At 36.1% G+C, this 23,693-nt stretch overlaps 1 protein-coding gene across 6 annotated transcripts in view; it reads left to right on the top strand.

The window, feature by feature from the left end:
* The window catches only part of DMD (dystrophin), a 2,094,983-nt gene that overhangs the window by 1,504,695 nt on the left and 566,595 nt on the right, over positions 1 to 23,693 (top strand). For all 6 annotated transcript variants that reach the window (XM_032330377.1, XM_032330378.1, XM_032330375.1 and 3 more), the window contains one exon: positions 1,274 to 1,391. In XM_032330377.1, coding sequence (XP_032186268.1) covers positions 1,274 to 1,391 — 118 coding nt within the window. The remainder of the gene's footprint in view (positions 1 to 1,273; positions 1,392 to 23,693) is intronic.

Genomic DNA, 23,693 nt, shown 5'->3' with positions numbered 1-23,693 from the left:
AAATTGGTTAAAAGTTAGCCCCTCCAATTTTTCAACACAGAGAGGGGAAAATGCTCAAAATAGATGTGTAATGTTTGGATAAGTTCTTGCCATTATTTTAATATTACCTAAAGCAATTGAGCTGAAATCACAAGGCCTGTCTCCCTACCTGTTCACGAAAGAAACATTGTAAGATCTTCAAAACTTGGCCTTTCTCAACCCAAAAATCTTTAGAAAATCAGCAGTTGTCAAAGAGCTTAGTAGTCAACTAAGTTTCAGGAACATTACCATCTACCCCATTTCATCCCTTCACATTCACTGGCCTCATGAGGTAGTGGAAACAGCTTCAGATTTAAAACCATAAAGACTTCTAGCTTAGTTACTAGTGTGGTTATGAGGAGAATAAAAACGAGAAAATGTGTGTAGGATTTATAAACTAATAACAAATATTCATTATATTTTTCCCAAATTGAAACAAAATGTGTTCCATTTTAGAGGGGAAAAAAGGGAGAGATCTTTTTTTTCCCAAACTTCTTTGTAAACATCACTGGGATATGAGCCCTTTAGTGGAGGGAGAGTAAGGTGACAGAGACAATAGTTGGACACTAGAAGGAAGGATTTCTTAATAATTAACAATATTGCCTATAAATAAATACATAAATAAGTAAATAATTCTTAGCTTTATTCTCTTGGTACTCTTATCCAATGCAGTATTAAATTAAAGTCATTTGTAATACAGAGTATGAATACTAATACTTCCTTTGGGGAAGGACTGACTTGGTTCATCTGCATCACCCTCTCATTTTATAGGTGAGGAATCTGGGGTACAAAGAAGTTAAGTAAGTTACATCTCTTAAATCACTTCCACGCTTTTCCTGGTTCTAAAGTATACATCTGAATTTTGACACCACACAAAATGAGACTACAAATAGAAACAGCTATCTTTTTTAAATACGTTGTCATAATTCAGAATTGCATTTCTCACTTGTGGCGCTCATACACTGGCGTAAGTAAACCCAGGTTCTCTAAAACACCTCCATCTAAGCTCTTAAATAGTGAAGTAAATCTATAATCAAGATTTTCATTTGAAATATTTTTGGGTATCTAAGAATGAAGCACATTTCTTGTTGAATTGTTCTCTATAAAGCCTTACACATTAGAGATTTATATCCATAACATCTTTTTTTATTTCCAAAAGTGCTTTGGTTTTTAAATTGCGCTTTACTTTCTATCACATAAAAGGAATGCGCAATGCTAGAGAACCTCAGTACTAAGTTGTTTTTTTTTCCTTCAGGCGACACTGCAGGATTTGGAACAGAGGCGCCCCCAATTGGAAGAACTCATCACCGCTGCCCAGAATTTGAAAAACAAGACCAGCAATCAAGAGGCTAGAACAATTATTACTGATCGAAGTAAGTCTTTGAACAAGCATGTGAAACTTAAGGAAAGATGTTTGAAAAGTTTCAATAATGACTTAAGTTGATTTACTTCCATTAAGTTGATAAAATTGTGAAAAAATTATGGGTGGCTCAGTGGGTTAAGCCTCTGCCTTCAGCTCAGGTCATGGTCTCAGGGTCTTGGGATCGAGCCCGCATTGGGCTCTCTGCACGGCAGGGAGCCTGCTTCCCCCTCTCTCTCTGCCTGCCTCTCTGCCTACTTGTGATCTCTCTCTGTCAAATAAATAAATAAAATCTTTAAAAAAATTTTTTTTAATTACATAAGTCATTGTAAATTATAACTCTTGTACTAAGATTTTTCAATCCATAGTGTTATCTTTCCATAACTGAATATAATTCCATGAAGGAGAAGAAAGAAATTTTTCATCAATCTAGGCTCTGTAGATACAAAGCATGGAGTGGCAGGCATGGTGAGCCTGGTGTGGCAGAACATTTGCTCCTCCCTTGTCTTCTTTCTGGGCTAGCGCCATGGAGATGTCAGTCTCTCCCTCATATTCTTGGTTCTTGGTCCAAGCAGGCAGTTGCTTCCTGGACCATCTTTCATTCCCTTCTGCGGTGACACTTTCATATCTAGACTTCCCTCTGCTACTGTGATGCCCTCATTATGTAACAACAGAAATCAGTGTACCATTCCTTTTGCCGTACTAGACTGGGTGGGAATCTTGGGAGTCTCTTTAAGGCCCCTCTGCCTAGACATTGTATCTACTCCTTTCTTCTTTACACAGAGTGATTCAGAGTACCTGTGCATAGTGTCAGGAAAAGGAATAGAGGAAGCAGAAGGGGAAACTACTCTCCTTCTCTTTCCCTCAGAGGTTCTCCTCAGGAATGAGGCCCGCTCACCTCTGCTCTCTGACTCTCATGCATCTCCCCAGGTTTCCTCCCTTCCCTCTCCCTACCTCCCCTTCAGGGACACACATCAAGACGAATTTTTTTTAATGCCCCCCATCAGGTCCCCTCTCATCCCTTCTCACAAACAGAGGGATTGTTTTCTAGTGTGAGAGTAGGGAATTTTTTTCTAATAGGGAGTAGGGATGAAAGATCATTTCATCACCTTTCTTTTTGCTTCCAAATCTTTTGTCTTTTTCTAGGCCTAGGCTTTTGAACCTCAAAAAACAAGAATCTATGTCTTCATAATTTACATTCTCTTGCATTAGCACTAGCCTGAGGAAGTGGAAGCAGAATGTTTTGCAGCTAGTACATTGGAAGGAACAGAAAAAGTAACCAATATAAAGAATTAATATATGAAAAATATTATTGGTCATATTTGTATGTGTTAGGTAAATAGTGATAATAGCTGGAATTCATTGAGTTCCTCTTAGATAGCAGATAATCGGTGTTGTGTTTTGTGTGTGGGCATGTCTACAAAATCTTTATAATATCAGCTACACTTCATAATCCCTCATTTTATAGATGAGGAAACATTCTGAGAATGGTTAATCAAATTGCTCAAATTTACAAAACAAACAAAGACCAGAACTTGCAATTTACAAATATTTCCTTCTATATTGAAAGTATGTGTTCCTTCTAGAATGTTTACCATGTCCCATCCTGTTTTATTGTTTTTCTTAATGACCTTAATCACTAGGACTAGGATTAAATACTTTTTTGGTCTGCAAATTATGTATGTTTTAAATCACTTCCTAAACACATTCCTCTTTCAGTTTTCCTGATTGTTAATTAAAATACTTTTCTTGATTTTGAAATTTTAACTCTTCATTGTTGCTCAAACAATGTATTTGAATATGTGCTAACTAACATATTAGTTGGGTAGTACTAGTCACTATATGTCAGATCCCAAGTCTTGGTGGCTTACCATAGTATAAGTTTACTTCTTTTCTGGTGCAATCCAAAATAAGCAGCTGTCTATGAAGTCATTCGGGGACTTAAGCTCCTTCCATCTTTTGTGTCCAGATCATCTGAGTCCTATGCATTTAATGGGCAAATGAGGAATAAACATAGTTCTTTAGAACTTATCATGAGACAGGCCTGGAAGTGGTTCGTAGTCTGTTGGCTAGAACTTGTCACATGACCACATCTTATTGCAAGGGAAACTGCAAAATATTGACCAGTGTTGAGCCAGGGAAAGAGAGAAGCTAGTTTGGTAAGAAACTGGTCATTCTCTTCCATAACTAATTTGGACAGAAAGAATACACTCAAGTTGTAGAGTTCTGTGTAAGTTATAAAATATTTGTATAACCAGCAAGGCAAGAGCAAAATCTCCTTGTAATGATCAACACAGAGAGCTTTTCAACTGATGTAGTAAAATGTTTCTCCCTCATGCTGGAACGATGAGGCTTCTTCATCAGGTCGCAACATAGTGGTCCAAAAGAATGAGTCTTAGTGAATGATTTACTCAGTATAAGACTGAATTCCCATTACACAGTTAAGTAATCTGTTTCTTGCCTGAGAAATATGGAAATTTGGCAAAAATGTTTATGCAAATCTGAACACACTATATAGGAAGTCATTTGTCATTTTACTAATGAAAAATAACTTCTATTTTTTTTTCCCTAAGAAGAAAATAACTCTAATTTATTTTATACTATCCATTCAACATTGTCTAAACATTTTCCATTATCCCTTACAATCTGTTTTTTTTTTTTTTGATACTGTATTGACTTTTTTTTCATGATGTAAAGTTAAATTGAGTGACAGGGGACAAATTTTTATGTATCTGCTAATATCCAATAACTTGAACAGTTCTGTTTCTCTAAGCTTTTGTCTTTTAGGAATGAATACCTTTATGAATATTTGTAGTATAGTGGAAAGATCCCAATCCCTGTGGTCAAAAAAAAGCATTTCTTAAAAGCCAAGTGTCTGTTGGGACATGTTATATTGCTTATTAAGAGCCTAATCCAGAATCTTTGTGCCAAATATGCCCAGAGCCTCTAATGCTACTACCAGGATAATTCTGACAAGATATGTTTATCTAAACAATGTCATTTGCAGCCCTGCTGTGCTTCAGTTTATCTCTCCATTTTAAATCTGTGAAACGGGATGGAGATTGAATACTCATAAAGTTTCAATCGTGTTCAAAATAGCATTTTCTTTAGTATAGATTTGGCTTTCAGGGAATGAGCAGAAATAAAATACTTGCTCATAAAATTGTATTTTCTTATTTGAAGATTTCAATAGTCCTTTTTTATTGCCCTGAAACTTCTAGAAATACTTAAGAAGGAATCAGCTAAATAAAGAAAAATATTCAGTAAGAGGATAATGCTATATTGAAACATTTTTCCTTCTTTGGTAAGTCCCAGTTCGTAACTTCGAACAGTTGGGGAAATCTATATATACTTATTGCATTCTATCAAGAGAAAAGACCAGTACAAAGCAATTCCTCTCTACTAGTAATATCCATGCTAAAATCTCAAGTAATTGGGTCTGCAAAATACCAACATGCTTCACCATATAAAACGATTTCCACAGTATCTGTTGTTTTCAGGTGATTGTATTGATGGAACTCATGTTGCAATAATCTAGGTGAGAGAAAAATGTCATTCTAAGTGCATTCAAATAAGAAATTCTCCTTGCCATTTCTGATGTTCCAACTGCTCATTTTCCTTCCATCTTTTGGTTGCTGAACATGTCAGCCATTCCTGGTCATTTTCTCCTACATAAGGGCTAGCTAGGTCAGAGGAGCAAAACTAAGTAAGATTGAAAGGATCTCGGATTGCTAAGTGGGAGGTTTCTGAACTATGCAAAACTCTTTTTCATGCCCATTGCTATGACAGATCATAATACCATAATACCTCATATAGCAGTGAGGGAGATATGGGAAAAAAGGAGTTCATCTCTCTTATTGGTTCATTTATTCCACAAATAATATTGGTGAACATGGCTCATTTGACATTTGTATTTTATAGCCTTGCTTCTATAGCTTCTCCTGCTATATAACCCCCACCATTACCATTTTAAAAAATCTATAACAACAGCACATACAGCTTTTGAGGGCAAGCTCCCTGGGCTGCCTTCTTAGTAACTTCATGACCCTGAACAAACAGCTAATCTCTGTAAACTATCTGATCTTGGTCACCACCTCTGTATAATAAGATTACTTGTATCTACCTCAAGGTTGGGAGAATTAGATGAGATAATAATACAGGAGGTGCACTTAGATCCAAGCCACAGTAAGAGCTAAGTAAATATTAACTCTTGTCATTTTAATTATGATCTAATTGGATTGTTTGAATGCTTAGTGGAAAAGCATTTAATAAGCTCTTTGGTAGCTGCCTGGTTCTCATACTACAAAGATGAAAAGAGAGAAGTTAAAAAGAAAACGGAGAAGGTTGCTTTAGAACACACGGAACAACATATATAAAAAAAAATTAAACAAATACATGAGTGATACTATAAAAAAGCAAGACAATTCATGTAAGTTATTTTATTTTCAATATTTACTATGACCTTAGGAGGGTAGATATTATTTTTCTCATTTTAGAGATTGAAACACTGAAGCTCAGCAAGCTTAAGTAATGTGCCTAGGATTGTAGTAACATGGCAAATGAGGGACTAGGATTTAAACTAAAGTCTATATGATTTTAAAGCCCAAGGCACATCAAAGGAAAAGCATTGGTTAGTCAAAAAATACAGAAAGAAAGAAAGAAAGAAGAAAGAAAGAAAGAAAGAAAGAAAGAAAGAGGGAGGAAGGGAGGAAAGGGAAGGGAAGAAAAAAAAAGAAAAGAGAAGAGAAATGAAAGAAAAGAAAGAGAGATAGAGAAAGAAAGAAAGAACGAACGAACTGTGAGTATTTGACAACTGAAAATACTAGTCACTGCTATAATCTGGATATAATTTTTACTGCTCCCATTTATATTGTTGTCTTCTATGCATTTGGACATGTAATCATAGGATTGTCTCTCCCACATGTTGGAAGTGTATAGATAGGATGGCGAACCTCTGTAATCTTCTAGCTGGAGACTTTGGCCAAGTGGATTCACTTCTCTAAGCCACAGTTTCCTCATCAGTGAAGTGGGGATAATGATAATACGTAAACTTGTATGGTGATTATGGAGATAAAGTTATGTGAGATTTCTAAAGTGAAGACCTCGCATGTGCTGGATGCTCATTAAATGGTCCATGCAATCATGGTGAGATGAATTTTGTACAGAGGAGCTGGAGATGGGAGAATAGGAAGGAGGGGGTGTACCATACAGCCACTTAGAAGCTAAACCAGGAGAGGAGCTTCTGCAACGGAATGCCAAGTCTTAAGAGAGATTTATTTCCTTTAAAATTATTTTTTCATCTCAACCTCTTTCAAACCAGTCTGCAATTCTTTGAGAAATTTGGTGACATTGTATAAATTTTAAGGAATGAGTTCATATCGTATTGCTTAAAGAGCTGGTATACAGGACTGTAGAAGGGAGAATGTTCTGCTGCATGAGAATAAAAATACTCTCACAGCATTTTTGAAGTAACTGACAGTTTTATAGCAGCTTTGTCAACCTATCATTCATTGCTGCAACCAAATGTATGAAATCCTTCATGGTGAAATAAAAAGACTTTGTTGTTCTCCATGTTTTTATGAAATCTCTATTGCTAATGAAATGCCAGCCAATATTTTCCTCTCGGGTATTATCTATTAGAGAGCTACTTATTTTAGAAGAAGTAGAGTCAATGTTATAAATTTCCCTCTTTTGACACCTAGCACCTGCTGTCAACCTGTTACAACTACAAGCAGCTCTCAGAATTTACATCCACCAGGATGCCACTGGCAACCAAAGAGTTCAGTTCAGTTCAGTTCAGTTCAGTAAATATTTGAATGCTTATTCTGTGCTGTTAATATCAGATGTGATGGTTGGGATAGAGGGAAAAATAAGATTCAGCCTTTGTCTTAAAAGAGCTTACAATCAAATGTGGGTATATAGGCAAGTCTATCTGGGCAAGGCAGTCTAAGTACTTCAGTAGGGCAGTATTAAGAAATCTTCAGAGAGAAGAAGAGGAAGGAAGATTAGATCTGAATGAAGGGGTTCTAGAATGCTTTTAGAAGGAGGTTCAATTTGAACTGGTCACGAATAGGATTTTGAAAAGCAGAAGGAGGCTGGGAAGGAAAGGATATTTCAGGAAAGGATAAGAGAAGAAGACATAATTAGTCTTAAGTTAGCTGTGGTGTGACAGATGAATTTGTAGAAGTGGGAGCATGTCTGTGTGTATGTTGTGGAAGATATGGGAGTAAAAGCAAAGAGACAAGGTAGGAGGCAAGAGAGCCCAAGCTAGAGCAGTGGCAGTGGAGTGGAAAGAAATAACTGAATTAAGACATCCAGTGGAGCTAGCATTAACAGGATTTGGACATTGATTGGATGTGTGGAATCTAAGAGAAAGATTGCCTTTTAAGATTTTGAGATCCAGTGCTTTGGAATATGGTAATATAACCAGAGACAGATTCAGGACAAGTTGCTGAATATGGGTGATAAAATAATGTGCTTAAGAAAACGTGAGTAGAGATTTCAGAAGCAAAGTTACTTCTGAGCAGATTTGGAAGTTACATGAAGTAGATGAGTTTGCAAAGAGATAGAGAGCCAGATGAAAAGGTCTACCTAGCGAACAGTCTGGAACTTGGCTTACATTTAAGAAATGTAGGAAGAGGAGTTAGCATCAGGTCTCCCAGTGGCAAATTAAGGTAAAGATGCCTTTAGACAAACACACACTGAAGAATGAGTTTGTAAGTTTTGTTCTATATTTTGTTTTCTGTATCTTCTGCTGTACCACCAGTCCAAAAACACAAGTTTCTTCCTGGTTCTTAGTGATACATTGAATAAAAAACACCCTTCTGCTGAGAGTTACAGATGGTTGTGTTTATGTAGATCAGATTTTGGAATCACTCTTCAGTATACCAAGACAAATAGATGACCATTTGCCATCCAGGTCTAGTGAACCATTATGCTTTTTGTTTTGTATGTTTCAGTTATTTTTCAAATACTTTGCACAAGTAAGACAGACAGATAGTTAACAAAAAACTTTACTAGAAATTTTAGTAAGAATTGAACCCAAAAAACTTAGTATCAAATAAATTTGGAGGTACAAACAAATGATGTAGTGTCCCACATCATTTTAGCAAAGTAAGATGGTCCAAGTTCTTCAATAAAAATGTAATGAAGTCCTTCCTATTGAACAACTAGCTAGATTAAAGTGTGCTATTTTCTTTCTGTCCTTAAAAGTATATTGTTTGTTCATCAATCTTTGTGTTTGCTTATCATCTGAAGACTCACAGTCTAAGATTTCACCTGTATGATCAATTTCACTGTCATCACTGGGGTTTAGAATGCTGATTTCTGTCTCTTTGCATTTATCTTCTATTCTGTCTAATAATCATAAACATCTTCCTCTATCAATTTTCTTGTCTTTGACATAATGGGAGTAAAATGAAAAGTTCTACATTTTCAACTCTCTTCGATGAAAGCTAAAAACAGACTCCAAAGGTGTCTTTGTTCTTCTTTTATACTTCTTAAAGATGCACTATTTGGGACAATGTAATAAGAAACCTAAATGATGAGGTTTCTTCTTCACTATGTATTATCCTTCTATATAATTCCATCATTCTTTCATTTACAACTCTTTTTAGCATACTTAGGAAAAATGTATGATTGGTGATGAAAGAGCAAAATGTTTACAAATATAGGAAAAATAAGATTACTAAGACTACACAATGTATCTTAGGTGTATGAAAGGCTTCATTAGAACCATATGGTAATTGAAAGATAAAATGAATTTTATTTTATTGAAAGAATAAATAAAATTTCACTTTGTTTTTTGGTAGACCATCCAGAAAGAATAAAGTCAAAAACACCAATTTTTACAAATAGAACTTCTTAAAAAAGAAACTCAAGATATATATTTGGGTGCAGTCAACCTTGATGGTATGCCAAGGGTTAAGCAAAATATCTCTTGCTCAATCCCACTACAAATATAAAAGTTTTACTACCTGTATTTCTATGATTATTATTCTATTATTATAATATTAATCTTTTCTTCCACTATTGTTATTCAATAGGAATGAGGTTGTTAGCATTCCCCAGAGAACCCTGTATATACATATATGTGTACATGCATATATATATTTAATTTATTTAACTGTATTATAATATTAGTTTTATATATATGGAGAGAGAGAGACAGAGATTTTAAAGAATTGGCTCATGAGATTGTGGGGACTACAAGTCTGAAATTTTTAGAGAAGGCCAGAAGGATAGATACTCCATAAAAGAGTTCATACTGCAGTCTTGGGTCCAAAGGTAGCCTGGAGCCAAAAGTCCTTCCTCTTTTGGTGACCTCAGTCTTTTAAGTTCTTCAACTGATTGGATAAGGCTTACCAACATTATGGAGATGTATCTGTTTTACTTATAGTCTACTAATTTAAATGTTAATCACATCTAAAAAACACCTCTACAGCAGCATCTAGACTGCTGCTTAAACAAACAACTAGATATCATTGTCTAGCTAATTTGACATATAAAATTAGACATCACAGTGTGGTTCATAGTGCCATGTGTTTCTTCACATATAAATTTCATGATTTCTTTAATTTTCATTTGTATGCAATTAATAGGGTACCCAGAAATAGACATTAAATTATAGAAATGTTCTTTAACATCTTCATGAATTTCAGAGCTCTATCAGAGTAATCATAACTTAAAAATTTACCTTTAAGAAGTAAGTGTATATGTTTTTCTTTCTTTATAGACTTCTACTTATGTTGTGTTAATGTAATACTAAACATCTGTCATGAACTAATTCTGTTTTAATGTATCTGATTCTTTAATTCTAAAAGAGGATTAGTATCAAAATATATTTGAACAGAATTTAAAATCCATATAGTGGTCATAATTATATTCGATTATTAATCTTTCCTGTGGGTGTGTAATAGAAAATACACTTATTTAAAATGATGTATCTACAATTATGAACCTAAACAGCATTTTCTAGTTGCTTATTTTTTCATTATGTTTCTTTTAAAGATGAAAGATTTAGATTAGTAAATGTTCTACTCATCTACTTTAAAAACTACACATAATGAACCCATTAAATACATAAGCCAATTAATGAAAATAGGCTTTTTTGTATGATAGAATAAAGATAATGGTGAATATATACAATATAAAGAATCCCACACTCAGACAAAGTGCGCTGGTCAGACAAATACAAAACAGAAAGAGATGTGCCCACAGGAGAAATGCCAGTTTTTCACAGGCTAGCATTTTTATTGCATGGCCTGATGGGGCATTGCAACTGAAGACCTGAAATTCTATTGTATTTTGGTGCCTCTGGGTATAGAGAGGAATATTCCTCCTTGGTGATATCATTCAGTTTAGAGGAAGCTAAGCTAAGGGTTAGATATGCCATAGATGACTCCTAAAAGACTTTCTCAGCTCTGCTCAGGTGTTGTAAAAGCATAGGAATTATTTTCGATCCACCACTTTTTTTCTTTACCAGAATTTTCTCATTAATAATTTGAAGCAACATAACAAATTGCTTGCCACTAGTCTTTATTCTGTTGTACCTGCCTTAAGGGAAGCATTTATGAAGTAAACAGAAAGAATTAATAGATTTTGACCTTTCTACATGCAAAGGAGAGAGCTGGGCTCATTCTGCTTTTAACCAAGAAAAGGAGTTTGTGGTTGCATATTACTGCAAAACAAATCATCCCCAAACTGAGTGCCTGAAATCAGCAATAATCATTTCCTATCTCACAGATTCTGTTGGCCAGGGAACCGTAAGCACCTTGTTTGAGTGGTTCCATCTTGAAATTTCTGATGAGGTTGCAGTCGGAGGTCAACCAGAGCTGCAGTCATACAAAATTTTGACTGGGGGGCGCCTGGGTGGCTCAGTGGATTAAGCCGCTGCCTTCGGCTCAGGTCATGATCTCAGAGTCCTGGGATCAAGTCCCGCATCAGGCTCTCTGCTCGGCAGGGAGCCTGCTTCCCTCTCTCTCTCTCTCTGCCTGCCTCTCTGTCTACTTGTGATCTCTGTCTGTCAAATAAACAAATAAGATCTTTAAAAAAAAAAATTTGACTGGGGCTGGAGAATCCACTTTCAAGATGGTGCACCTCACTCATATGGTTTGTGAGTGGCACTATCTAGTTGGTTCCTCTCTACACAAGCTTCTCCATGGGACTGCTTGAGTGTCCCTGTGACTTTGTGGCTGGCTTCCCCCAAAAGTAAACCATGGATACAACGCAAAAGCCATGGTAACTTTTTTGCACCTAGCCTTAGCATTTATAGTGTTACCCCTTCTGCAAATTATTTGTCACACAGTTTGGCTGTGACACAGTGAGGTGGGAGGATGGGGAACTCCAAAAGATCATGAATCCCAGAAGGTGAAGGTGATTGGGATCCCTGTAGAGATGACTACCACAGGACTTAACTGAGCCTTCAAAGGAAAGTTTCCTGAAACTTGACTCTGCATTGCTTTGACTGTCTCCACCACACAACCCGGCAAATGTCAGTGCTACTCTTCTGAAAAATGGCAGACCAGTTGTGTGTGCCCTTGGTTATGCATGTGCATGTTGAAAGGAAAAATAACCTCCTGAGATTTTTTCTATAGCTGCTGGATATGTCGATTATTCTCTTACCCCAGCTCCACATGAGAAGTACGGGTTTTGAAAAGAAAAGGAAGCTTTTGAGTTTTGGAGGCCCAACAGAAAGGCCTAGGTAGCTGATAAGTTGTGGGATGATAGTGACCATGATGATGACAGTAGTAGTTATTACTTTGACGTTCGTAAGACAAACATGTAAGCATGTCTTTCCCCCATTTCATTTTTTCCCCCATTTCATTTTAAGCACAAGGTGTTGCTAAAAGCAGCGCATCTAAAATGAGAAGATGCGTTTAAGTCCTGACTCTGTTCTTTGATAACAGTGGGACCCTTGGCAAGTTCCTGCATCCTGCTCACCCTTTGTTTATCTGTAAAATTAGGCTTCAGATGCCTTTCCATACCAGATTGCTGTTAGGATTAAAGGGAATGGCATATGCAATAGCTCTTTTCAAGTGGCAAATCACTGCATAAATATCAGTGTCTTAAACATCTTGGGCTTCCATAATGAAATGCCATAGATGGGGTGGCTTAACTGAAAGATGTTTATTTCTCCAAGTTCTGGCATCCAGGAAGTCCAAGACCAAGGTGCCAGCAGATCTGGTGAGAGCCATCTTCCTGGCTTGCAGAGTGCCACATTCTAACAGTGTCCTCACACACTGGAGAGAGAGAAAAGTCTGCTCTCTCCCATCTATTAAAGACACTGATGCCATCATAAGACCCCAACCTCGTGATCTCATCTGAACTTAATTCCTAAAGGCCCCACAATCCAAATACCATCACACTGGGGGCTAGGGTTTCAACGTATGAATTTAGGGATGAGGGACTCAAACATTCAGTGTATAATTATAGGCCCTCCTCGTTATGAAGAGTTCTGTGAGGTCTTCTAGGTTGTTGACACTTTGTTGACATGATTAGTGCTCCGTTGTAAGGCTGAAAGTTTTTCACATCTAGAAAATGGATACATGAAGATTGAGAAATGTTCTTGTGTCTATACACAGAATTTTTAGTACTGCTCAAGAAATGTATCTTCACTGAATTTTTATTCTCTTAAATTCCTATCTAGGAATTTAGAAAAAAATTGGTTCTCCTTCAAAATTTTCTGAACTAACAAATAAATGAACGGCTTTATGCTATTTTCTTCAGTATTAAAACAAAAATATTTCTGAAGAATATTCTATTTTTAATGTTTCTAGCTACTGGATAATCTGGTTTATTACCATCCATAAGTCTAACCCTGGGTCAAAAGAGTGAAGCCATTGAGAGTCCCCTACAAAGTCCATGAGGTAGTTCTAGAAATGATAAACTTGACCATTGGAATCCAATTTTTCTTTCATACAAGAGCCATAGATCCACTGCCTTGGGCCACAGCTGGCTTTTAGGAAAATGCAATCACTGGAGGGAAGAAAGTTATAGAGTCATATACCACCCTGATTCCATTTGTTATCAGAACAATGTATATTAAATAACAAAATGTTTGAAAATAGAAAATTGAGTCCCAAATGCACACAATAAGAATGAGGGGAAAACACCTTGCTCTATAATTAAACAGAAAACTGTGCCATGAATTGATAAAACCCAGTCAACCTGCAAATGTGAACATCAATAGTAATTGTGCAGAAAGATAAGACAATATGAAAAACATAGGAATTGTATAGGCATATGTTGGCTTTTTGAAACAGTAGCACTTTACCTCCTTCTCATTAAGAATTTGGTTTAGTCTTAGCCATTGTAGGAACCTCTAAAAGAAGGAGCTCCATCCTGTTGGACAATAAAACAGGGAATTTCTCTTGATCATTACTAGTACCTGTACATTGCTCAGAGTTTTAGCACATGCTTTTATGTTCCTCTCAATGTAGGGTACCATGCCAAACAAAGCATTTGTGTACGAAGGGGCAATAGTACCATAAGGGGTACATACCAATCAATGTGATGAGATTAATTCTTAGCATCTGGCAGGGCACTTAAAAGGCTCAGGTTTCCCTCTCAGTAGCTAGGTGTTTTGGTAATGGAAAACACGTCCCAGAGAATTCCAGAATATATGAAACATTTCAGACACTTTGGAGGTGTCAAAATTTTTACTGTCAGTACTTGGCAAAATCATATTTTGTTCAGCTTCTACAATATCTCATAAATAGTAATATTTTATATCTGTGTTATGTTTTACATAAATTGGACAAAGAATTCTAAAAAATAAGAGTCAATTTGATAGCCACAACCTTGCCTAAAGTCAATATTGTTCTTATTAAATAAATGAGGGAACCAAGGATCATGGTTTGTAATACCCTTCTTAAATTTTCACAGATAGCATATGGAAGAGTCAGGATTTCACCCAAGTATTCTGATTCTAGAAAAGAGTGTTAGATGGCTCTTTTTTCCCCAAACCTATGCTGAAAGGAGACAACATTTGAAAGTCAGTTGTTGAAAATGTATATACATATATATACACTTTTATGTATAAATGTATATATTCTTATATACTCACATCTGTATATATTTATGTTAATCTTATATATCTATATATTACCTAAAACTCACATATATTTGTTTACATTATTTATTAACTTGTGATAGTTTATTTCAGTTCAGTTAAAATATATTAGGTGTTTTTTGAATCATGATAACTTAAATTCCTCACAGGGATTCATTTTTATGCCTTAAGCAAGGTCACTTTTTAAAAAAGAAGCCAGGGTGCCTGGGTGACTCAGTTGGTTAAACCACTGCCTTCAGCTCGGGTCATGATCTTGAAGTCCCAAGATCCAGTCCCGTATCTGGATCCCAGCTTCGTGGGGAGTCTGCTTCTCCCTCTGATCTTCTCCCCTCTCATGCTCTCTCTCTCTCTCTCTCTCAGTCTCTCTCAAATAAATAAAATCTTTTTAAAAATAAATAGATAAATAAATAATAAAAATTTTAAAAACTAATAAAGCCAACATAGGTTAAAAGAAAACAAAAAACAAAATGGAACCAAAAAACCAACTTCCTAGTAGAGGACTCTATTACCCTATTTCACTGATAGTTCAGATAGTGATGTGAGGAGCAGTTCTTCCTCCTATTGCCATGTTCATAAGTGATGAAATGCCAGAAGTTAGGAATTTCAAGCATCATCTTGTCTCTCTGAGGACATTCTCTCCCTAGTTTATGTTTTATCTCCCTGAGTGAGCTGTAAGTTTCAAACTGTTACCCTTTATATTTGAATTCCTTTAATTCTCACATTATTCTGAAAATAACAGGCATGCTACAAATACTTACTGATTAAATGGACTACTCATGGGGCAGTTGGCAAATAGTGTAAGGCTACAGGCTGCGATCATCATCATCTCCATGACCATGCCAAAAGCAAAATTTTTTTTTGCCTGAGAACATTAATAAAATGCTCTGCTTAAAAAAGCAAACAAAGAACAAATAAAACACATAGTAAACACACCCAGATTTTGGAACGTTAAGTGATATTTCAGTTTTAGGAGACTGGGAGTCTTTTTAGTACAATCTCTTATAAGGAGAACAGATTTAAAAAGCACCTTGGTCTGATTGCAGTTCACATACCTCATCCTTGCAGAAAATGTACAAGGCCGTTTGAAATATTCTTCACTGCACTTTTGGAGGCTCTGCTGATTTGAGCAAAATGGAAATGAAATGTAAATAGAGAGTTCTTAATCTTTAAAAGCTCAAGTACCCCCCCCCAATCTTTAAAGTAGAAATTTGGATTAGGATTCTCTTTCTCTCTTTTTTTTTAAATGAAAATTTCTTTTTCCTTTTATCATGATGTCTGTTGAAAGGGTTCAGAGAACTCAAAAAAGGAAGTCATGTTATAACTTAAGACAAAATAAGAATGTGAATTTGTATTATATAAAGAAAACAGTATATGAAAAAGTCACCTGTTTTCCCTAGGGGAAATAGAACAAATATCAATGCAAGGCAGCCAACAAGATGTGCTATGGCCATTAAAAACTTTACATTCACTGACTTTACACTTCATTAGGTGGGTAATGAGTTGTATATATTTTAAGACTTAAAACAACCAACTGACCATTATGGTTTACATCACTTAGTACCCAAATCTGGGATAGGCACTTGGGAGTTGCTTTATTTCAACCTGCTAACAATATTTTGTTTATGCTTTGACTAAATGCTATCATTTCATTATTTTTCTGTCCTGATTCTAAATTTATACACCAACATATTGCATCGCTATTCAAAAAAGATTGACTTTAAATATATTTTTGACCTAGAAATTATATAACGGGCTTTTACCATGAATATAAGAGCCAGATTCCTAATTCAAAATTCTGTCCTCTGAAATAACTGGCATATACAACTGTCTAGTTCAGATAAAGATAGTTGACTATGTGAGGGACAAAAAATTTTCCTTCTGCCCTTCTAGGTTCTTGACTGAGGCACCCCTTGTAATAAAAGATTAATAGGAGAAAAACACACAGAAGCTTAATAACATGTATATATCCTATATACGTGGGAGAGACTCAGGAAAATTAAGTAACTCCCCAAAATGGCCTGAGCCACCACCATTAGTACCATCTCCAGCTAAAGACAAAAGAAGATGTTGGGGCAGGGGCAATGATGGGAGGCATTGAGGCAAAACAGCGGTTAGTCAAGGGTGTGGTTGTTCCGCAGACAGAAGTCTTCGCCTAGTCCATTGATAGGAGTTACTAGAGATTTAGAGTCCTCCTTCTCCTCCTGGTACAGAGCGGGAGACACCCTTACAAATGGAGATTTCTCCTATATACGTAAATATCCCTTCAAAAAGGGTAACTTTTACTTCATTTTCAGGGCTTTTCTATGCCTGCTCTTTCTTAAAAAAAAAAATCAGTTTAAAATAATCCTTAAGCCAAACAGACATATTTTGGGGTGGTATATTCTGTTCCCCTTCAACTAGAATACCAAGTTGGTTTTTAAAGATAGAATTGGCATCGTTAAGGAATTTTAAAAGGATCTCAAGAAAATGTCACAATGCTGCTTTGAAACTAAAAGTAATAAAATTTTTATTCTATTTTAGTATGCTAAAGTAATTGAACAAGTTATTTCATTTAAAAATTAGCTTCTTCAGTATCATAGTGCACTATGGTAGTAACAAACAGCATTAAATTATGTTCATATATGATTTAGTGTAATTTAATCAGAAATATAATAAATTCATCAAATTGTGCAGTGGTGAACATTCCCAGTTCCTTTCTCATGTAAGTTGTAAGAAATTTAAGGTTAGACACCACCCTTAAAGTATCTAGATTAAGAATTATACCTAGAAAACAGTCATTAACTGCTTTACTAAATAAGTTTTCACCTTCAAGCTTGTAGAAGGAAATTAAATATAGATTGACTCTCTTCTAAAAGAAACAGAACTGATGAGACTGATGGCTTTCTTTTATAAATGTGTAAGTCTGCAAATATTTAATAAGGACCTAATTTACACAAAGAAATCAATCTGGAGTGAAAGATTATTTTATTCATTTCCCAAAAGCTATAGCTGAATTATACTTTAAACTTGACCTAATCTTTTTACTTAACAGTTTGCATTAATATTTAAATTACATGAAGGGCAAATGCAAGTTAGAATATTGAAATTTTCATTCACACATTTATTTATCAAATTTTGATTATGTACTTGCAGTGTGTAAGGTAGGAGTCCAGGAATTATATAGTACTCCAAGAAAGCAGTAACATAGTCTTTTCCATTAAAGTGTTTGTTATTAAGTAAAAGCTGTAAAATTATGATAATGTTAGGATATATATATATATATATTATATATACATACCATAGAAGAAACGTAAGCAATATTTTCATAAACATTATATGAATTTATGGTTTTTAGTTTGACCATTCATCCTTCTATACATCCATGCGTTTATGCATTGTTCATTGCTTCATTTAATAGTAATTATTGAGTGACCATTGAGAGAAAGGGTTGTATAGAAGTTAATAAAATATGAGTCCTTTTGTAAAAGAATTGATAGTGAAGGGGAGACAGATGTGTACAGACAGTAACTTTGATACCAGAACAAAACATAAAATGAAAGATACAAGCGAAGGAAAATGGATGTGCAGAGGAGAAAGAGACTTGGCTACATGAGGGCAGAGACTGTTTTATTTCATCACAGATTTTCCAGGACCTAGGCCAGTGCTTGGCATGAAATAGGTTCAGATGATGTGTTTATTGTCTCCTGAAGTAATAGTGGAATATATCATGGAGGAGAATCTGAAGCTGGACCTTACAGCTGAGAGAAATACATTCCAAGGAGAAGAAATGTTGGAGTCACAGAATTCGGGGCCTCCAGAATGGAAAGAGACTTTAGAGACCATCTAGCACAATCTTTCTTCTACTTTCTGTCTTCACTACTAGAGCACTTTGGTCTAACAGTGCCCTAACATGCACTTTCATTTAAGCAGATACTAAACGGGAAGTGTCTAAACTAAGGACACTAGGGTCCTATAGACAACAGACACCAAAGTGAGGTATGCAAGACAGCACCACAGTGCATGTTTTGAAAGAAAATGGATAGAGATCCAGAAAAGAGCCACTTGGGGAAAATATGAGGGTTCTTCAGAGAAAATGCTTCTGTGAGTGCCCTCCTTCTCATATGGCCCCCCACTTTACAAAGGGAGTTGCTGACATTCTCATTTTCAGAAAGAGGAGTTTCTGTAGGTCCACTAGGAGGAGTGTGTCACTGGATTTCAAGTTTCTCAGCTGGGAATGATTGCCACCAAAATACAAAACAACATTTACCTGGATTCGGGACTGCAAATGAAAGAGTACCTACAGTTGTCAAGTCTAGAAAAGCTTCATCAAACCCCTCTAGTGATACTTAACATCAGCCAGACGCAGCAAGCAAAAAGTCACATTCTAACAGTGACAATACTGAGTCAGATAAGATCTTTCTGTTCCCCTTCCCTCTCCTCCATCCATTCCCATTCAACTCTGTTAGGGTGAGAAAGAGCAGCTGGAGAATGAAAGAGAGAGAGAGGAAGTTCACCATACCCACTACTCAAGGTGGTCGGGGACCTGGCCCAGTTGTAGCCTGCACTAGCTGGGGAGAAGTTGTATATGTGGATTAAGTTTGAAGTGTTAATTAACATGCTGGACTGGAAATTCTAATTTTAATATATTAAAATGGCAATAGAACCTTATATTACTTAATGATAATACATGAGAAGGCATGAAACCTGCCCATATTTCCGCCCAGGGCTGGAGAAGAACTACCTCCCTGAACGGATTTAAAGGGAGAAAGGATGACAGATAAAGCTGTCTTTATGCTTAAATGCCACATATCCTGATTATTTAACATAAAAGTTACACCTTTTACAGATTTTTTTTAAAGGGAAAACAACGTAAAGGAATTTATGTCAGGATACAAATGTGACTTTTTGCTTGCTGCATCTGGCTGATGTTAAATATCACTAGAGGGGTTTGATGAAGCTTTTCTAGACTTGACAACTGTAGGATCCTGTAGGATAAATGAGAGTAACACTTGTAATATTTTGGTCTGTCTAAAAAAGTCCGTCAATTACCACCGAAATAGCTTTACTGGATAAATACAAAAATCTCTATAATACTAAAATTGACAAGTAGTCAAAGGCATGGATTTTTGAAAGTATGTGGTAACCTAGGAGCAGTACGTAATAGAGCTGGAATGTTGCCTTCTAAGCATTATTACCGAAGAGGAGGGGTGGCTATTCAGTAGGACAGTAATGGTAGAGCAAATCTGTTGTGTTACAGAACAAGATTCTAGTTGGCTCTGTGGGGGCACTAATCACATAGGATAATTATAACATGGTGGGCTAAAAGAGCCTCCCAAGAAACCATGTCAGTGCTTAATTATGGTGAGTTACTTCTCTGTCCCATCAAAATGTCACGATCCAACCCACAACTGTGCATACATTTTTTTTTAATTTTCTTACTTTGAATGTCTTTACACTTCTCCAAGATCCATCCATATCCTCCCCATTCTTAAAAATAATCTTTCAGATAATTTGTCTTTGATAACTCTCCTATAAATTCTAACAATAATTATAAACAAACACTTGACATTCCAAAGGAATAGTCTTCAAGACCATGTGGATCAGCACATCTTCAAACGCCATTACAGGGTATGTGAAGCATGTATTTTCTCCGAAGTGCATACTTTATAGTCCTCATAATAGACCTTTACAGATGAGGAAAATGGGACCTAGAAAGCTTAAGTGGAGTAGCTAACAAGCATTCCAATTAATATTTGAACTCAGATCTGGCTGAGTACAAAATACGCATTCTTAACTCTTTCTCCTAAATGTGTTTTCTATTTCAACTGTGTATCGCTATGTAAGTTTCCCACCGGGGCTCCTTTTCAGGATCTTTTTAATACTTAAGTCACTTGTAAAATGAGTACTTTCTTTGAATGAGAAATCCATTAGACAGAAAAAAACAACTTGGCAATAAATTTTAGGCATTAACCCCATGCCAAGTAATTATCAGAAGGCCCCATGCTTTGAGACTGCACAAGTGTGATCTTAAGATAATGGAGTGAAGCTTGCATTGTGAACCTTCTTGATGCTTTACTTTGTGACATGCTTCACGGATTGGCTTCCTAAAAGATTTGTAAAGCATTCTGGGAAGGTCTGCCAATTAAAAACCGGAGATTGGCTAAAGGCTGGAAGCAATTGAATTTTGAATACAGATGGTGCCAAATTGAATGTTTCCATAGCAACAGACTTTTCCTTAATAACTTTTAGACGGGAAGGGGAACATAAAAGGAAACCATCTTTCAGCAGATGTATATTCCTACAGCATGTTTTCAGATTGGTTTTGGAAGCTAATTTGTACTTAACTAGTGATTGTTTTAAGTGGATCAGAATATTACTACATTCTCCTGAGGAAATATTTTGAGAATAACAGAAATATATTCTAGGAACTTTATAAAGATATTAAAAGGGCATGGTTTAAATAAAAAACAAACAAAACATTTCTTGGTCTGTAGCCAGTCAACCAGAATTTTATGACTTAATGTTGGTCAAAGATTTCTGAATTCTTAATGTATGTTAAGATTGAAAGGTTAGGAGTGCCTGGGTGGCTCAGTGGGTTAAGCATCTGCCTTTAGCTCAGGTCATGATCCTGGAGTCCCAGGAATGAGCCCCATGGCAGGCTCCTAGCTCAGTGGGGAATCTTCTTTTCCTTCTTCCTCTGCCCCTCCTCCTGCTAGTACTCCATCTCTTTCTCTCTGTCTCTTTCTCTCTCTCTTAAATAAATAAAATCTTTTAAAAAGGACTGAAAGTTCAGAATATAGTTACAACCAAATAAAAAAGTGATATGTATATCATAGACTTGAAATTGATCTTAATATATACATTCTTCCCTCGGGTTTATGGATTAGTTTTTCATTATCCACTGTGTGAAATTTTTTAAACATTAAGTTTGTGAATCATTTCAGGAAGATCCTTATAAGGAGGTCACTGATAGGGTTTGTATGGCATGTATGGTATGTTTTCATAGATCTAAAGTCTGGTCCTCAGCTTTGCATAGCCAACAACCAGATTTTAATAGTTTAGTAGATTCTGAGATTTAATAGTTTAGTAGATCAGGGCCTAGGGGACTGACCCATGCTTCACAAACTGACAAGAGATTGGTTTATAAATCATTTGAGAGATGAAACAATAAATCTAAAATTATGATTTTATAATACAACATAAACCTATCAGAAAAATTAATAATGATAATTTGCTCAGGGTGCCCTCCTGAATGAGGGCACACAAAGAAGACCAAAATAGAGATTGCAAGATTTGGTGGTGATGAAAGAATTGGAGGAAGGGTAGTAAGGTATTTTTTAAAAGATGGTTCATTAAGTGAGAGAAGCTAGATAAAATGCCCACCTTTACTATCCTACGTGATTTCTAAAATAGAACTAGAGAAATAGAGCATTTCTCTCAGATGGTACCCAGGGCATAATAGCAAGTACTTCCTTCATGGCTTTGCTTCCAGATTCCATGCAACAGGTCTTCCCCCGTCACATACACAGACTGACTTTGCCCTCTCCCCCGCTCTGTTACAGGCAGCACGAAACTCAGGTGTGCTGTGTACATGTAAACCAATAATTGGAGCTTCACATTCGCTTCACATTTCTACTCATTGTTCACTTGATGGACCTGGGGTACTTCCTCACCAAAACCCTGACAAAACAACTCTGTGCAAAGATTCCCTGCCCTAGTGGCAAGTCCTGGACACCTACCCCAAGAAATTCTGACATGATAGGGATATAAAAAGGGCCCTGGGAATCTGCATTTTGAGAAGTTATCCAAAGCTGAGCTGGGTTCTTTTTGCAGATGGCTAATATCATCTATCAGGGTTTTTTTTTTTCTAATTTTTATTTCAGAAGAAAATCTTTTTTCTGGCTTTTTCTGAATTTCTAGGATGGTGGAACTCAGAGCCTCTTTGACCTCATGTACGTAGAGAGGTAGAGATTGATAGATGAGCTGTATAGACATCTGCATAAACTAGAAATAGATACGTGTACATATAGATAGTAAGAAAAGTGTGTTGTTTAAAACTTCAAAGAAATACACACACTCTTAAAAACATAGTTTAGAAGCATGAAGAATTTGCTTGCAGTTGAAAATAGTATGATAAACTTGAATGAAGTAGGACTCTGAATGCAAATGTTCCTCCCTCCCTCCTTCTCTCAATCTCTCTCTCTCTCTCTCTCTCTCTCTCACACACACACACACACACACACAGAGAGAGAGAGAGAGAGAGAGAGAGAGAGAGAGCACTCTCTAGCGCAGTACAGGGTTTTAACATAAAAGCCAACCCCTGAACCAGATAAATAAAGGAAAAGGTTTTAATTCTTTCTCAGTCTTTAGTTATTTTCTCTAAATTAATTTATAGTTGGTAATCACAGTAAGAAAAGTACAATTGCCCCATAAACAATGCAAAGTGAAGAATCAAATGAGCATTAAGTAAAAATGAAGGTGCCCTGTCCTTAAAGACGCTGTCATTATGGCTTAGTCACAAACTCTTTGCGGTCTGTACTCATTCCTTGATTTCACTGTCTTTAGAGCTGCATAGATAGAAATAACACTCATAAGCAGACATTCCAGAAGGTTTGATTTGAAAAACAGCCTCAAAAGAGAGACAGACAAACAGAAACAGAGACACAGAATGAGAGGAACAAAGATAAAATGGCATTGTTGGCACAGAGATAGAAGAACTGAACAGTGAATCTGGTTACCACATTGGCAGATAGCCTTATTTTAAGCTTGTAATTTGGTTATTTATCACAGGAAAGTGATCAGTCTAAAAATTCATACTTTCTATTACTATACTAATACTAATTCTACCTAATACTAAAAAGATACACATTTAGGGTCACCTGGGTGGCTCAGTGGATTAAGCCTCTGCCTTCAGCTCAGGTCATGATCTCAGGGTCCTGGGATCGAGCCCACATCGAGCTCTCTGCTCAGCAGGGAGACTGCTTCCTCCTCTCTCTCTGCCTGCCTCTCTGCCTACTTGTGATCTCTCTCTCTCTCTCTCTGTCAAATAAATAAATAAAGTCTTTTTTAAAAATATAAACATTTAATGTTTGGAGTAAGTTTGTCGTTAAAGGATCAGAGTGTTTATTAGAAGTCGTTTTAAAAAGTATTTAATGGCATAAGGAATGATTGCAATGATTGCATCATTAATGGCTAAGTGTGCAAAAGTAGGATGCAAAATTACTTATGCCATGTGAGCCTAATTTTGTACAAAAGAAAAAGAAA

The sequence above is a fragment of the Mustela erminea genome, chromosome X, assembly GCF_009829155.1.
Source record: "Mustela erminea isolate mMusErm1 chromosome X, mMusErm1.Pri, whole genome shotgun sequence".
Lineage (NCBI taxonomy): Eukaryota > Metazoa > Chordata > Mammalia > Carnivora > Mustelidae > Mustela > Mustela erminea.
This window is presented reverse-complemented; position numbering and strand designations above follow the sequence as displayed.